A 16,148-nucleotide genomic window follows, 5' to 3' on the forward strand; every position below is an offset into this window, starting at 1 on the left:
CATTGTAAGTAATCCAGAACCAACTTTGGCTCCAGGACTATAGGAGGGACACTGTAACCAGGAATCGTCCATTAGGTTCTTAAACTTAAGTCCAAGTTTTGGTCTTTTCCCTTTGTCATGCAACACAGAGTTCAACTAGTGTCATTACACTTTCATGCAACATAGAATGGTCAAACTACACCTGGTAAAACTTTTTGGATGTCAGGACAGTGGAAAGACATCAGGATGCTTAGCAGGTTTATTCCCAGTCAGAAACAGTCTTTGTAGGAAGTTGCTGCTTTGACTGAAATGAAACAACATATTGGTTTGATCATCCATTCTGTGGGAAGGATAGTGTTGTAGCAATTGGGGATTCGGGAAGAACAACTGCCTACAAGGGCCTTTACATCCGTAAGTTTGGCACTTGGTGTGTATTTAAGGAACACTCATTTAGCTTCCTAGCATGTAGATGAACAGGGACATCTGAATGATTACTACTACTTTGTTGGCCCTAGGCTTGAGCAGTGGATGTTTCCTTAAATTTTGCCTAATTCAGACTCATAGGCTTGCCCCTTGTATCTACTCTGAATTTTATTGAGCAATGTCAAGTTCAAGAATTGCCTAGTATCCTGTAGAGGCCTTGTAGCCTCAGTGCAAAACTTTTCAGAATTTCCAATGCTCTTTGTAGACGTCTCATTTTTCCGTTGAGAAGAAATCAACTCCACTACACAATTCCATACAGTTCCATTGATGTAGGCATCTCCTTAACTGCTTGGAGATGTTAGAATGTCCCCTTCCAATAATAAGATTTTCAAGTTGTTATAGGATAGGATCTGTCCTTAATTTAAAACTGCCATGGTCTGGGGTCAGAAGCAGTGGTCTGTGTGTTGCTGGGGGTACCATTCTGGAGGAATTTTCAGCACCTGGAACCTCGTAGACGTCAGTGTTTTCTGTTAAGAGGAGATAAGACTTGTCAATGTCTACTTCCAAAGTTAGCGTTCCGTACGTACTTTCCTCGGTATTGCATCAAGTACTTTTAGATCTTGCTGAGGACCAGCATTGTAAGGTGTTGAGATTGAAGCCCCTTCATCTCTATATCAGTCTCTCTCTGGAGTTTAGATGCAGGTCTAAACTTTGTCTGAATTTACTGTAAAACCTTTTAGTTAGCAGTGGTTAATAAGTAAATTTACTGTCAGCACCCTTATTTAAGCTGGTGTAAAGGGAATGCTATTTTAGCTTTCTGCCTTAGAGCTGAGGGTGATGTTAAGGTCATGCTTTACAGTTCCCTGTAAAAATTCCAATTTAACCCCTTGGGGGGTTGGGGAGGGAAGAGGAAACTTCTCTATCCTGTTGGGCATTTAAATTTAAAGGTTAAACCTAGAACATTTTTATCATCCTTTTAGAGACCTTGAACATCTTTGTCAAAGGTAAATGCTGGAAGAGGCAAAGTTAACCTTTGGTTTTGTGGTTTTAAGAAAAACAAATGTGGTCAAAGGTTAGCCTGGAAGAGGCCAAAATCCTTTTGTTTTGTGGTTTTAGAAAACCTAGCTGTCTTTGCCAATGGTTAAGCTTGAAGGCAAAGTTAACTTTTTGTTTTGTGGTTTTAGAAAACCTATAATGTATTTGTTGAAGGTTAAGCCTGGAAAGAGGCAAAGTTAACCTTTTGTGTTGCAATTTTAGAAACTTATAATGCCTTTGTCAATGGTTAAACTTTGAAGGCAAAGTTAACTTTTGTTTTGTGGTTTTAGAAAACCTAGAATGTATTTGTGAAGGTTAAGTCTGGAAGAGGCAAAGTTAACCTTTTGTGCTATGATTTTTAGAAACTTTGTCAAGGAACACAAGGTCCTCTGTGACATAATGGATAGGCTAGTACATGAGAACTAGCTCCATATCTTCTACCTTATTGAAGTTAACATTCATAATGTGAGAAGAAGTTGCAACTTCATTTAGTGTTAAGTCAATTTGTCGCTCCAGAATAGGATTGATGTGTCACAGTAGGAGTACAATTCTGTTTTTGCCCAATCACTACTTTAAGTATATAGAATTGTGTTTGAAAACAGTAAAGCCTTTAATCCACTAATAGTAGTGGGTAGTCTTTTCCTGAACCGAAAAAGAGCAATTCTTTAGGCTCTTTTGTTTAAATCCCGGGTTTTAATATTTTGGGGAGCGTGAAGGTACAAATTTTGTATAGGAGTGTACCTTTATAGTATTGTAAAGGTATTCATTTTAAGTGACTGTAATTTGATAGGGCTTTTGGACCCAGGCACAGGGGTCCCTCATACCGCTTGCGTTTCATGCTGGCTGAATCGAAGTGGTTTTCTCCTCAAGGCTGCTCTTTGCTGCATACATATGAGAGCCTTGCTCCCTGAATGGAATCCAACTTCTGGTGGTAGTAAAACCCACCAAGGATTCCAGATCAGGTGAGAATGTTTTGGGTTTCGTATAAGAAACCTTTAGCTTGAATGGCTGAGCAGAATTTTGTCTAGCTGCACTACCCACCATCTTCTTCTTAATGTGGAAATCAGCTAAATTTAGCAGTAGGTAAGATTCATCTTAAATAATATAAATTTTCATAATAAAATTTATTTGGATACTTATCTACTGTTAAAGTAGACCCACCCTGCCTCCCCACAACTTAGTGGGCTGTCAAGGAGAATTCTGACGAGCTAAAACATTCGAAACACCTGGTGGAGAACAGGTAAACTAGACAGTCACCCGTGCAGCCATTCGAATTTTTTTTTGGAATGCCGACTCGCCTTATCGGCGGGGAGATATATAGCTAAATTTAACAGTAGGTAAGTATCCAAATAATAAATTTTATTATGAAAATTTATATAATACTTTAACAGTAAGTGAATTTTTAAAGGAAACACGAACCATTTTTAGGCAGGTCTGTTAACTGGGCAAGTATAAAATATTTTTTTAAGAAAATTTTCAATAATTTAAGATAAGATGAGGGTTGGCATTAAAGGAAAAATAATTTTAAGAGGTGTGATATATTTACAAAAGAAAACATATACTAACTGCACCCAGAAATTATAAAAAGGCATTGTATGCCCAAATCATTTTGAAGAACAAGGAGCTGCACATGTTGCCCTCTTAACCCTCTTACTCCGAAGGGGCATAATAAAAATTGTCTCCCGTATGCCGAGCCGGTCTCGGAGTGAGCGCCAAAGTGGAAAAAATATTTTTTTCAAAAAATCACAGCGCACTTAGTTTTCAAGACTTAAGAGTTCATTTTTTGCTCCTTTTTTTTTTGTCATTGCCTGAAGTTTAGTATGCAACCATCAGAAATGAAAAAAAATATCATTATCACATATAAATAATGCGATATATGATAGCGCGAAAAACAAAATTTCATATATAATTGTATTCAAATTGCGCTGTGAGCAAAACGGTTAAAGCTAACGAGTTAATTTTTTTTACGTTGTATTGTACACTAAATTGTAATCATTTTGGTATATAACACATTGTAAAACGATCAAAGCAACACAGAGAAAATATTATCACAAAATGATGCATGAATTCGTAATGCGTGGACGTAAAAAAGTTTTTTCAAAAATTCACCATAAATCTAAATATTGTTCTAGAGACTTCCAATTTGTTTCAAAATGAAGATAAATGATTGAATATTACTATACTGTAAAAGTTTTAGCTTACAATTGCAGTTTTCAACCATTTTGGACGAGGTAAAGTTGACCAAATGTCGAATTTTTTTGTATTTTTTTTATATGCAAATATTTCGAAAATGAGAAAAGCTACAACCTTCAATTAGTTTTGTTGTATTCTACATGAAATTGCACACATTTTTATATATAAAACTCTATGAAATGCCTAATATGAAACGGAGCAAATATAATGATAATGCGACGTACGCATTTCGGAGATTTGCGGCGGAGAATCCGCGCGCGGAGGGATGGAAAGTTTTTTTTAAATTCACCATGAATCTAAATATTGTGCTAGAGACTGCAAATTTGTTTCAAAATGAAGATAAATGACTGAATATTACTAGACTGTGAGAGTTTTAGCTTACAATTGCGTTTTTCAACTATTTCGATAGAGTCAAAGTTGACTGAACGTGGTTTTTTTCTATTTATCATGATTTACGTATATGCAAATATCCCGAAAATGAGGAAAGCTACAACCTTCAATCACTTTTTGTTGTATTCTACATGAAATTGCACACATTTTCATATATAAAACTTTATGTAACGGCTAATTTAAAATCGTGTAAACATTACGACAATCACACAAAAAAATTTCTTATTTTTTTCGGAAGAGTTACCTCGCGGACGTAAGGAAAACATTTTTTTTTTTCATAAATTCACCATAAATCAAAATATTGTGCTAGAGACTTCCAATTTGTTGCAAAATGAAGGTAAATGATTGAATATTACTAGAATATAAGAGTTTTAGCTTACAATTGTGTTTTTTTACCATTTCGGTAGAGTCAAAGTTGACTGAAGGTTGAAATTTTGGCACTTATCGTTATTTATATGAAAATATTTCAAAACTGATAAAAGCTACAACCATGGATTGTTTTTAGTTGTATTGTACATGAAATTGTGCACATTTCCATACATAAAACTATGTAACGGCAAATTTAAAATGGTGCAAACATTATGACAATCTCACGAAAAAATTTATCGGAAGAGTTACCGCGCCGACGTAAGGAAAAAGTTTATTTTTTTTTATAAATTCACCATAAATCGAAATATTGTGCTAGAGACGTCCAATTTGTTGCAAAATGAAGGTAAATGATTGAATATTACTAGAATATAAGAGTTTTAACTTACAATTGCATTTTTCTATCATTTCGGTAGAGTCAAAGTTGACCGAAGGTTGAAATTTTGGCACTTATCGTTATTTATATGAAAATATTTCAAAACTGATAAAAGCTACAATCATGAGTATTTTGTTGTTGTATTCTACATGAACGTGCACACATTTTCATATATAATACTCCATGTAACGGCTAATTTAAAATGGTGCAAAAATTATGTCAAAGTGATGAAATAATTTCTGAGATGTGTCACTGATACTTTTTAGTGTGATAAGAAAGAAATTCGCGCTTGCGCGCCTGTGTAACGATTGTAAACAAAACAACGCCTTGATCCGTGAGCTCCCAGCATCCCCCAAGGCACGTGATTCAAAAGTTTTCGGCTGGTAGGCCTATAAGTATTTTTCCGCGAATTTTTAAAAAAACTTTTTTATGTCGACATTTAATACGTCCAATCGGCACCCGGGAGACAATTTATGTCGACGTTTAATACGTCCAATCGGCGTAAGAGGGTTAATATCTTTTCCGCGTGTCGACTCCCAGCTTTCATTGGATTTTGTTTGTGGGTGTTGGTACTCAAGGGTATTAACATGTTCACCTTTTAATTTTTCAGGTATACCATACTCTGAACACTCCAGCTACAATGAACTTCAAAGATTCGTGAAATATATCCGTCCAAAGAAAATTATTCCCACTGTTAATGTTGGAAATCCCAATACAAGAAAGAAGATGGAAGAGAGTTTTAGTGAGTGGTTGGAAGATGTGTGATATTGTATAATTGCTTTTAAAACTTTGTCTCATTAAAATTACTTATAAACTTATTCATGTGAACCAGAAAGGAATGAAGTTATTTATATCTCTGAAGGACAGTTGTGCTGTTAGTGTTGTAAAGTCAGCACAGTAAGATTTTATGCGAGTTGTGTACATTACCATGTCAAGTTTGTAAGTTCCATAAAAACTATGAATATGTGAAATCTTATAAATTTTGCATGGATTTTTATTATACAGTAAATGTGGTTTAATTTCGTATTTTTTGAGAATGCAGTGATGAAATGTCCAAACTTTCATAAGGCATGTATATGTCCTTTCTTATTGTTTCTTGTTCATATGTGGAACAAACCTTCGATTTTAACAATAAGATAATCTTCTTGTGCCAGCTGGAAACCAGCTAAAAACAATCAAAGATTGTAAAGCAAGGAATCTGTGACATCTGGCAACTCATGCGTATACAAGGTGGAAGCTGGTCACCAACAAGGTATAGAATCCCGTGACGCGTCAGTCCCAAGCCGGTTGTTTTGCATGCCCGTGATTTTTTAGTCTCAGTATGTTTGTGTGTGTGCTTTGTTGTTATCATGGAGTCCTCCAATTCTTGTAGGCCTCATCAATGCACGTGCCCAGGCATTCAGGGATTTCCGTGCTCCAGGTTTTTGGCTGCTGCCATTACAGATCCCCATACGACATGCAGTAGGTGCCAATCTAATTTTTGTGCCATTAATAATTCTTGCCCGAAATGTTGTTCCCGGCCTGTGTCGCAGTGGAGAATGTTATACAGGAAGAGGAAGTAATGTAGAATTTCTACTTGTCCTTCCTGGAAGGGTTTTTCTCCTCCTCATTTGGACGGTTCAGTTTCGGCATCCCCTTCTTCCAGAAGCATTCCCTCAGCTTTGGTTGTACCAGTCTCCTTCCTTTTCTTCCATCAATTCATTGGTGGAAGTATCGAAAGTTGCACAGGATGAGATTATGTTTAATGTAGCCCCCTCTCCCACCGAGTATGATGTCCTCCCCAAGAGGGAGGAGGCTACACCTTCTGCTTCCTTTATTTCAGATTCCGAATCAAACAAGATGGTGGCTGTTTGGGTGTTTCTAGGCCTACAGGGTGGCCCCCCTTTGGATGGCCTACTCTCACATTTCTTGGTGGCTCATACCCCTCTGGCAGCCCCATCAGTAGTCCCCCCCCACCTCCAGGTCTACACTAGTTTGGTTCTTGTGTGCTTCCTCCTAGCGGGACGCCTTTGTCATTGTCGCCCCTTATTGCTCTACCAGTGAGGCCATCGACCAGTACTGCCATTCGAGATGCCGTGACGTCACTCCCAGCATCCTCTCAGCTTATGACATCAGCTGTGGTGGCGTCTCTTCCTCCCATTGTTGTGACATCATCTCCTTCACCTATAACGTCATCTCTACTTCTCGCTGAGCCATCAGAGACGTTGTTTCAAGCTATGGTCAAGAGGCATCTCTGTCTCCTGTACCTGTTCCAGACTGTTGTTAAGATGATAAGGCTCCTATTAACAGGTTTAAGGTACCAGCTACGACAGTGTCTCCGGCCCCTTCCAAGGATTCTTCTCTCTGCAGTGGTTGTGGTTGATGGTCAAGAACATGTGGCGACACTGGTCCGTGGAAGTGGTTCTCGTTTGCCTCCCAAAGACGGGACCTTAGGAATCAGTCTCCTTCAGGAAGTTCACTTCGGCGACATTCCGTCTCAAGACCATCATCCTCATGTGTTGTTTCACGGCTTTTTACATATCTTGTTGCACGTCCACATATGTGATTCATCCTGCGAACGTGTACATGGTTCATCACACGGACATGTACATGGTTTGGGTCGAGACCACATACAAGTTTCGTCACATAGCCGTGTTCCGGATCCCTCTGTTTCAGGATCTTCAGCAGTTAGGGATTCCACTCCAACCAATGGGAGGCATGATGCTTGGCTTCCTAGGGAAGCCTCTCCAGTGCTGTTAGAGAAGGATGAGGATCCTTCCAAGCCACTTTCTTCACATCGTCGGTCTCCGGAGGAGGGAGATTCTTTCTCAGAGGTTGTTGATCTTATTCATGAGTTCAATAATTTTGGGAGTAGAATGCAGACCCAGTCTTCTATGACCCCTATGAGTTGGTGATAAACCTCTGTGGCTTGCATGGTTTGTTGCTTGAACAGGCAGAGTTTTCTTTTGTTCATGGAATGCAATGAATCTGGCCATGTATCATTGTATTTCAACCCAGGCAGCTGAGGTATTAGATATCCCATTGTCTATTCTCTCACAGGCTTGGACCCCTTCTTTAGAAATCATTCTTCTAAAAAGGTGGTCAGGTTGGTTAAACTCCCAGCTGGTTTAGGATACTTGTACCTCCCTCCAAGTATGAGTCTATCCTATTGTTAAGACTGAAGTGTTGTTCCTTATATGACAAATGACAAATTTATAATCAATTTGTATTTTTCATAGCTTACAAACCTGAATTCTTAATGTTTACTGCCCACCTCTAACCTCCCCTCTCTCTTTTCCTGGGTTGGGAGAAAGACTGACACATCACAGGGTTCTATTCCTGGTCGGTGACCAGCTTCCACCTCATATACACATGAGTTGCCAGATGCCACAAATTCCTTGCTTTACAATCTTTGATTGTTTTTAATCAGTTTCCAGCTGGTACAAGAAGATTATTCTATTGTTAAGACCTCAGGTTTGGTCAGGTTTGTAAGCTATGAAAAATACAAATTGATTAAAAATTTGTCATTTTTGGTTCTGTATAATAGCTCTAAGCAGTGCAGACACTAGAGAAAGGAAGAGAGAAACTTCTTATCATTACCATCTGGACCCCCCCCCCCCTCCCATAAGTGACAAAATTCATTAAGTAATCAAGAAATTCAAATAACCTACACAATCAGCTTGGAGCAACTCATTTAACTTATACTGTACAACAATTCCATCTAAGCAAATAATAGCATAAGGGGTATTTGTAATTTTTGTTCAGTTTAAGCATTAATTAATTTATTCATCAATTTCAGAGAAATTTCTGCAAAATGAATTGTTTCCAAAAATACATGCATACAATACTGTACTGTACACTTATGCCTGAGACAAATGTAGCTGATTTTATTAGTCTGCCTTCTTACTGGGTATGCTTGCAAGATGTCCAAATTTCACAAAATAAGTGTGAAAAAACATAAATGTATGTGTCTGTCATTACAAAAGTTACAAAACGCCTCTTACTTACTATTCCCCCCCTCCCCCTTCTCTCACTGTGATACAGTACTATTTTTATTAACATTTATTCATTACAGCACAGTATTGCACATAGTACATATTTTTCAGTTCATGTTTGCATGTGTATGCAAACATATGCGCATTGCTTTAAGATGAACTATGCAATCACTATGTTTCCTTTTTTTTTCTCTCTCTCTCTGGATTGTTCTTTATATAAGCTCATTTTGATAAAGAGAAAGGAAAGCCAATTTGTGAGGTTCTGTGAAGAGTTTCATAAACTGTTAAAATATCCACAAATTGTATGGTCTTGTTTTGAAAGTAATGCAATTGTCTACATTTTTGTTAACTGTGCAATACCTACTGTACTATATGGTTCCATAAGTATCTTTAGAAGCAATTTATTTGGCAGATATTTCTGTCAAACTGAATGATCAGTGAAATAATATTTTAAACTGAATGAAAATTCCACTATGGAGAGGATGTTACTTTCTTTTTATTGAATTGCTGTTACATTTTGAACTAAATGAGTTTATTTGAGGTACTGTCTTGTGTAGGCTAGAAGCCCATCTTCTTTATTTGGTAGTTTTCATTATTTACAAGGAGGGCAGACCCCTTCTGTTCATTAATATGCAATTGTCAGCCTTTGTATAAATTGGTGGCAAAAATGAGAGGATTCTGTAAAAGCTAGGAAAATTATCACTACAAGGTGGGTGGTGGAATGCTTGCAATTTCCCCTCCATTATCATACCTGCATACATAGTATATAGGTGAAAAGAAAAATATACAAGTATCTAAGTGGGGATTGTCAGCAGTGAAAAATCCCATGGCTGTGTTCTTTAAAAAGAAAGTTATAATATAATGAGATAAAAATTTTATACTAATGAGAATTGGAATTATAAGAAGCTCAATTATTGTATACCTAACTATGCCACCAATTCCAGGTCATAAATCTATCATGGAGTCATTGTAAAGTATATTAAGGTAAGGGATACAGCTTTAAATAAATTAATTTTTTTACAGATTATCATTCTTGTTTGATATTCCTGGACAGGCTATATGAAGAATAATTTAAGAATTAGTTTTTGTTTGAGTTATAAAGTATTGATAGACTGGTTTTCTCTAATGAAATTTGACACATTTTTTAAAAGCTTGTAGCTACTTTCTGGGACATGAATGTGAGGTTTAGACATGTGAACAATGGCACACATTCAATACATGTCACCATAGCCAGGTCACTCAGTAAGTAGGCTACATGGTATAGTTTTCAAAACAGCACCCAAGATGCAGCCTCCAGATTTTTTTTTTCCCTTGAAACTCTTCTTTGGATATATGAAAGGTCAGTCAACAACTCACTGGGAGTATTGAGTTTAGTCTTGGTTCACTGAGTGTTTGTATTTGGATGAAAGTCATTGAAACTTAGCAAAACTATGAAGTTCCTAGGCACATAGAACTTGCTGAAGATTCTTATATTCTCCAGAACCAGTCCAGTCGTGGTGAATGGTAAAACAAAGTCATGAGTAATAGCATGTTGAAGATGGCTACATTTGCTAGAATCAGTCCAGTCAAAGGGGATGGTGAGACAGTCATGATCATCTATACACTAAATAAAAGTTGCAAGGACAGAATAATTTCTAATTTCACCACTAAATGGATTCATGTTGGCAGATTCTCAATTTGTTATGAAATAACAGACATGGCTTGTTCCAACTTAGGCGAATCTCAACTTGCAAACTATGTTCTGCATTATCATTACAATAGAGTAGACTGCATTGCACCACCAATTGGGCAGTGAAATCACCATTAGTTCAACCTTTAACCAAGTCAAACTACGTACATGAAAGTATTCCATAAATGATCTCTCTAAGATACCATCAGTCTCAAGTCAGACAAGAGTACTGAAGGGTTGCATATCACCTCTACCAAGATAGCAAAAATATTTGCTTGGACACATTCAAATTTAATGTGTAATTGTCAGGATTTTGGAAGCAAATCAGATACTATACTAAAAGTGTGTTCTTCCTTGTCCTGCAGCCTGGTTCCTTCTATGCAACTGCTTCTTCTGATTGAACTTAAATGACACTGATGTAGAGTTGTTTGGGTTGGGGCCACCTGCCTTAGTCCAGCATGCTTACAGAAGGTGAATACCTCTGATCTTTTGTTACTGAAGAACTTTTTCAAGTAGTATATAGCCTCATGTGAAATAAAGAGAATTGTTGTCATGGATCTGAAAAACTGATTTGAAATTTCTTTATGTTTGTGTTACATACATAAGCAAAACATCCTTGGAGTTGTAAAATAATCCCATTATGAAATAAATATCAGTTATAACATTATCAAAGATTTCATACAAAACTAGAAGTGTGACTATGTGATTTGATTGTTATTAGTACTGCATAATTTTCCAATAATAAGTGACTCATTGATTACTGGGTAAATAATGTTTATACAGTGGTACCTCGAGATACGAGCAGCCTAACATACGAGTTTTTTGAGATACGAGCCAGAGCTCGGGCCATATTTTCGTTCAAGATACGAGCCCAAATCCGAGATACGAGCCGTGTTTCCGGAGCGTCCCGCTAGTTGGCGCGCAGGGTCGAGCATCATCCGAGAGCATCTCTCACTCACTCGCACGTGTTACCCGCTTGAACCAAAGTGTATCTTGTGCGCTGTACTCTTTTTTGCTTGATTTTTGCGTGATTACTGAACTTTTTTGTGTGTTATCATGGGGCCGAAGAAAGTTAGTGCTAAGGACAATGGTGACAGGAAGAAGAGGATGATGTCGATAGAACTAAAGCAAGAAATAATAGAAAATCATGAGCGTGGCGCATGAGTGATTGAACTCGCAAAGATCTATGACCGCAGTACATCGACAATTTGTACGATATCGAAGCAGAAGGATGCCATCAAGAGTGCTACACCAGCAAAAGGAACCACAATTCTTTCCCAATTAAGGACAAATATCCATGAGGAAATGGAGAAGCTTCTTCTCGTGAGGGTGAAAGAGAAGGAGTTGGCAAGAGATACAGTGATGGAGACGGTAATATGTGAGAAGGCACGGAGTATTTATGCCGACTAAGTGAAGAAAGAAGCATCAACTTCTAAAGAGGCATCAGAAGAAGCGTTTAAGGCAAGCCATGGCTGGTTTGATAATTTTAAGAAGAGAACTGGCATCCAGTCAGTGGTGAGGCATGGCAAAGCTGCGAGTGCAGACGTGAAAGCAGCCGATACGTACATCCAAAAGTTTGCTGCGCTTGTTGCGAGGGAAGGCTACATCCCGCAACAGCAGAGGAGAAGATGATGCCAGGCCATAAACCCATGAAGGACCGTCTGACCCTTGCATTATGTGCAAATGCTAGCGGTGATTGTAAAGTGAAGCCACTGCTAGTTTATCATTCGGAAAATCCTCGAGCCTACAAGACGCACAAGATACTGAAAGAAAAATTGCACGTTATGTGGCGCGCCAATGCTAGGGCATGGGTTACGCGGCAGTTTTTTACTGACTGGGTAAATCTCGTCTTTGGCCCTGCAGTGAAGACGTTTCTGCAAGAAAATAAACTCACGATGAAAGCATTGCTCATCCTTGATAATGCTCCAGCCCACCCACCTGGTCTTGAAGATGATATTCTGGAGGAGTTCCAGTTTATCAAAGTTCTCTACCTCCCACCCAATACGACTTCAATCCTACAGCCGATGGATCAGCAGGTCATTTCCAACTTCAAAAAGCTGTACACGAAGCACCTGTTCCGCCGCTGCTTTGAAGTGACGGAAATCACAAATCTAACCCTTCGAGAGTTTTGGAAAGATCACTACAACATCGTGATCTGTCTACGTATCATTGACTTGGTATGGCAATGGGTAACAAGACGAACGTTGAACTCTGCATGGAAAAAGTTATGGCCTGATGCTGTTGCAGAAAGAGATTTCGAAGGGTTTGAGCCCGAGACCGAGCAAGAAGAGTCGGAGGAGATTGTATCTCTCGGAAAGTCGATGGGTCTGGAGGTAGATGAGGGTGACGTCAATGAACTCGTCGAAGAACATGAGGAGGAACTCTCAACTGAGGAGTTGAAGGAGCTGCAGATGATGCAACATACGAAGGTTCTGGAAGAGATTAGCACGAGTGAGGAGGAGGAAGAGCCAGAGGAAGTGATTTCTACAGGTGAAATTAAAGACATGCTGGCAATGTGGGAAAAGCTGTCAAATTTCATTGAAAAGAAACACCCAGAAAAAGTGGCAACTGGTCGTGCTTCAGCGCTTTTTAATGACACTTGTTTGTCACATTTTCGAAGCATTTTGAAAGGCAGGCAAAAGCAAAGTTCTTTGGATACATTTTTATTGAAAAGAGCTGCGAGTGAAAGTACAGAAAGTGCAGCCAAGAAGGCAAAAACAAGTGATAATTAAATTTACGTAAATGTTAAGCTTAGTTTAAGTTTAAAGTTAAGTGCATTGTTTTAAGTTTTTTCTCTCATTTGAAATAAGGAAAATGTAGTTTTAGTTTTAAAGTTACGAAAATAGTTTTAAGTTCTAAAAAAGTGCCGTTTACGTACGTGTCTAGAGTGCCTACATCCCTTCCCCCCTCCCTCCCTCCTCGCCGTTCACCTTCGTTAGCCGCACTCGTCTGTCTCCAAAGCAAGACTATTATGCTAAATACCGTAACTTTTATTTCTTTATTTCATATTTTGTTATGTATTTGTTAATTATACATGTTTATTTGTTATTTAAAAACATATCTTTATTCATAATTTACAATGGTTTGGGGATTTTTCATAGGTCCGGAACAGATTAAATTGAATTAAGTTATTTTAAATGGGAGAAATTCGTTTGAGATACGAGCCGATTGACTTACGAGTTCGGTTCTGGAACGAATTAAACTCGTATCTCGAGGTACCACTGTATATAAATTGGCTTTGATGAGTTTGTCAGGAGTGGTGTGTTTTAGCAATGTATGTCTGAAGGAAATCGAGAAAGGACGCTTTTTAGAATGAATGTATTAGATCTGAGAATCTTCATATTGCTGTGAATATCTTTTTTTATGTCATTTCTGTCTTAGCATTGTCCATGATGGTTTTGCACATTTTGCATTGGTCATACGTAAGTGTATTTCTGAATAGCACACATCTATTTCTGTGCAAGTTTTGTTTCTCTGCTGCCTCCAGTTTTACTTATTTTTTGCCAAGTTTTCATGTGTTTTTCGCTAAAAACAGGTTTGTCTTTCATAGTTTTCTTAAAGCCTTTTGTCTTCAAAAGCTTGTTAGTAGTTTAGTGCCAGTGCCAAAAAAACTGACCATAGAAATGTAAGCATTTTCACACTTGATCAAGCCCCCTGTACTGGCAAATGACACACAAAACACAAGCGAAACGAGCAATGAACCGGGTAAAGGCCAAGAGAGGTAAACACGACTCTCGCCCAGGCGGTCAAAGGAAAGACTGATGTGCGATCATAGGTGAATGGTCTTCGACCGTCCTTCACCCGATCTACGCATGCGTTGCCAGATATCACAAGATTCCTTGTTTTCATCTGTTTTTTAACTGGATCCAGCTAGGCGCTAGAAATTATCCTATTGTTAAGACCGAAGGTTTGTAGCTATGGAAAATACAAATTGTCTTAGAAAATTTGTCATTTTTGGCTATTGAAAAACCTTAATTTTCTTATTTCAGAATGTTAATAATAAGTATTTGTCTGGATGAAGTGGTAGCTGTAAAATGAATCATGGTCCAAGTACAATAACAGGGAATCCTGTTGTTCCAGAAGCTTGAGTAATAAGTTGTCCCTTGTAAGAATGCTAGTTTTGTTATTTGCTATTATAGAGCTTAGTAGTTGGTGTCACCAAGGAAATTATGATTTAAAAAAAAAATGTCTTCAGTACAAATCAGTTACTTTTACATAGCCTTTCATGCACCTTCACAAATTTCACAAACATTATGGAGAAGAAAGAATAATCCTACTAGTTCCAGCTTAGTGCAAACTGACTCGCTTAATGTGCAATACTTAAGGTGAAGAGAGAAGGCAATTACTTTCTAAAAATAAAAGGTTTTCATCATACAAACTGGTTCAGGCAACACATAAAGACAGTCACTTTGAATTTATTTTTTCTAAAAGAAAACGGTCATTTTTGCCCTATTCCTTGGATGTAATGCCAAAAAGAAATAGAGAGGAGAATGTAGCATGAAAGTCAGATGTGTGTTTTGTCAGTAAATGCTGGAACATAGACTAATCCAGTACTCCTAATTCTGTGAAGAGGACTGCATGGGCTTCACGCACTTGATGTATGGAAGCAAAGGCTAAAAAATAAAGTTAGATTTTTAAGTAAGGTCCTTCAACAAAGTTCAATTTAAGGTCTCAAAACATGGGCTTGTCAGGTGCTTGGTAACCATGGAGAGGTCTCAAGAAGGTTGTTTAATAGCTGTAAACAGAGGTTCTGTCAAGATCCTCTTATCCTATTGAAATGATAGGGAACACTCAAATCAGTGCCCTGAATCTCAAAATCATTTGCTAAGGCTGATCTGTAGCCCTTAATAGCTGACACATACAACTTCTCAGAATGGCCTGAAACTAATGGAAAGCCGCTATACTTGCAGTATAGCGGCTCTGGAGTTCTCAAGAGTTTCCCTCACCTCACTGATAACAAAAAGGTTGGTAGCGCCTCAGTGGCGTGGTTGGTTTGGTGTTTGCTTCTCACCTCGGTGGTCGCGGGTTCAATTCTCGGCCATTCCATTGAGGAGTGAGAGATGTGTATTTCTGGTGATAGAAATTCACTTCGACGTGGTTCGGAAGTCACATTTGTAGCTCGAATAATTTATATGAATCACGGTGATGTGATAAGTATTCATAACAAGGCTGCGTTGGTCAAACGCTCGAATCAGCTAGCATAGTTAAGGGGGTTTCATATCGATTCTAATTACGAAAAACACCGAGATCGAAGGTGATTTGTAATGAGCACACACAATTGTAAAGACAAAGTCAAAAGATTAAATGAAAGAGAACATCTATACAAAATGTCAAAACAGACAAACAAGCTACAACCTTGGCTAAATCATAGTAACTTATCCATTACAGCTTGGAACGTCACACACAGAAACAAATATAACTTTCACTGAGCTATCCCGGCATTCTGCCTTTTCTCCCCGTAGCTGTCTCCATCCTTCTGCCTAGTTACCTTCCGTTAAGAACGAAAGAGGCGCACACGTACAGATGAATTCACACTTCGTCCACACCCAGAAACTACTTTCAACTAGTTTCAAAGTCACCTTCTTTCGAACTCACATACCCACAGAGCGAATGTTGACCTCTTAAGTAGGCATCTTAATGTCACACCATCCCAGAAAAGAGTTATCAGCTTTCTTAAGCTGTTGCTCGGACTCTGTCTCCATGGGAAGTTAAATATGGTGAGTCTGTTGCATTCCCCTTACTA

The 16,148-nt window shown here is 38.2% G+C and overlaps 2 protein-coding genes across 9 annotated transcripts in view; both read left to right on the forward strand.

The window, feature by feature from the left end:
• LOC135198046 (DNA cross-link repair 1A protein-like) overlaps positions 1 to 9,763 on the forward strand; it is a 113,627-nt gene extending 103,864 nt beyond the window's left edge. For all 8 annotated transcript variants that reach the window (XM_064225432.1, XM_064225427.1, XM_064225428.1 and 5 more), the window contains exon 14: positions 5,373 to 9,763. In XM_064225432.1, coding sequence (XP_064081502.1) covers positions 5,373 to 5,527 — 155 coding nt within the window. In that variant the 3' untranslated portion in view covers positions 5,528 to 9,763. The remainder of the gene's footprint in view (positions 1 to 5,372) is intronic.
• Positions 9,764 to 12,033: 2,270 nt separating this feature from the next.
• LOC135197484 (tigger transposable element-derived protein 1-like) lies at positions 12,034 to 13,137 on the forward strand. The gene has a single exon (XM_064224549.1). It carries the CDS (start codon positions 12,034 to 12,036, stop codon positions 13,135 to 13,137), a length of 1,104 nt encoding a protein of 367 aa, XP_064080619.1.
• Positions 13,138 to 16,148: the final 3,011 nt, after the last annotated feature.

This window comes from Macrobrachium nipponense, chromosome 21 (genome assembly GCF_015104395.2).
Source record: "Macrobrachium nipponense isolate FS-2020 chromosome 21, ASM1510439v2, whole genome shotgun sequence".
In the NCBI taxonomy this organism is placed as follows: domain Eukaryota; kingdom Metazoa; phylum Arthropoda; class Malacostraca; order Decapoda; family Palaemonidae; genus Macrobrachium; species Macrobrachium nipponense.

What these genes read in the sequence shown, in the direction of transcription:
- LOC135197484 (XM_064224549.1), top strand. Translation starts at nt 12,034, where the DNA reads ATGATGCCAGGCCATAAACCCATGAAGGACCGTCTGACCCTTGCATTA.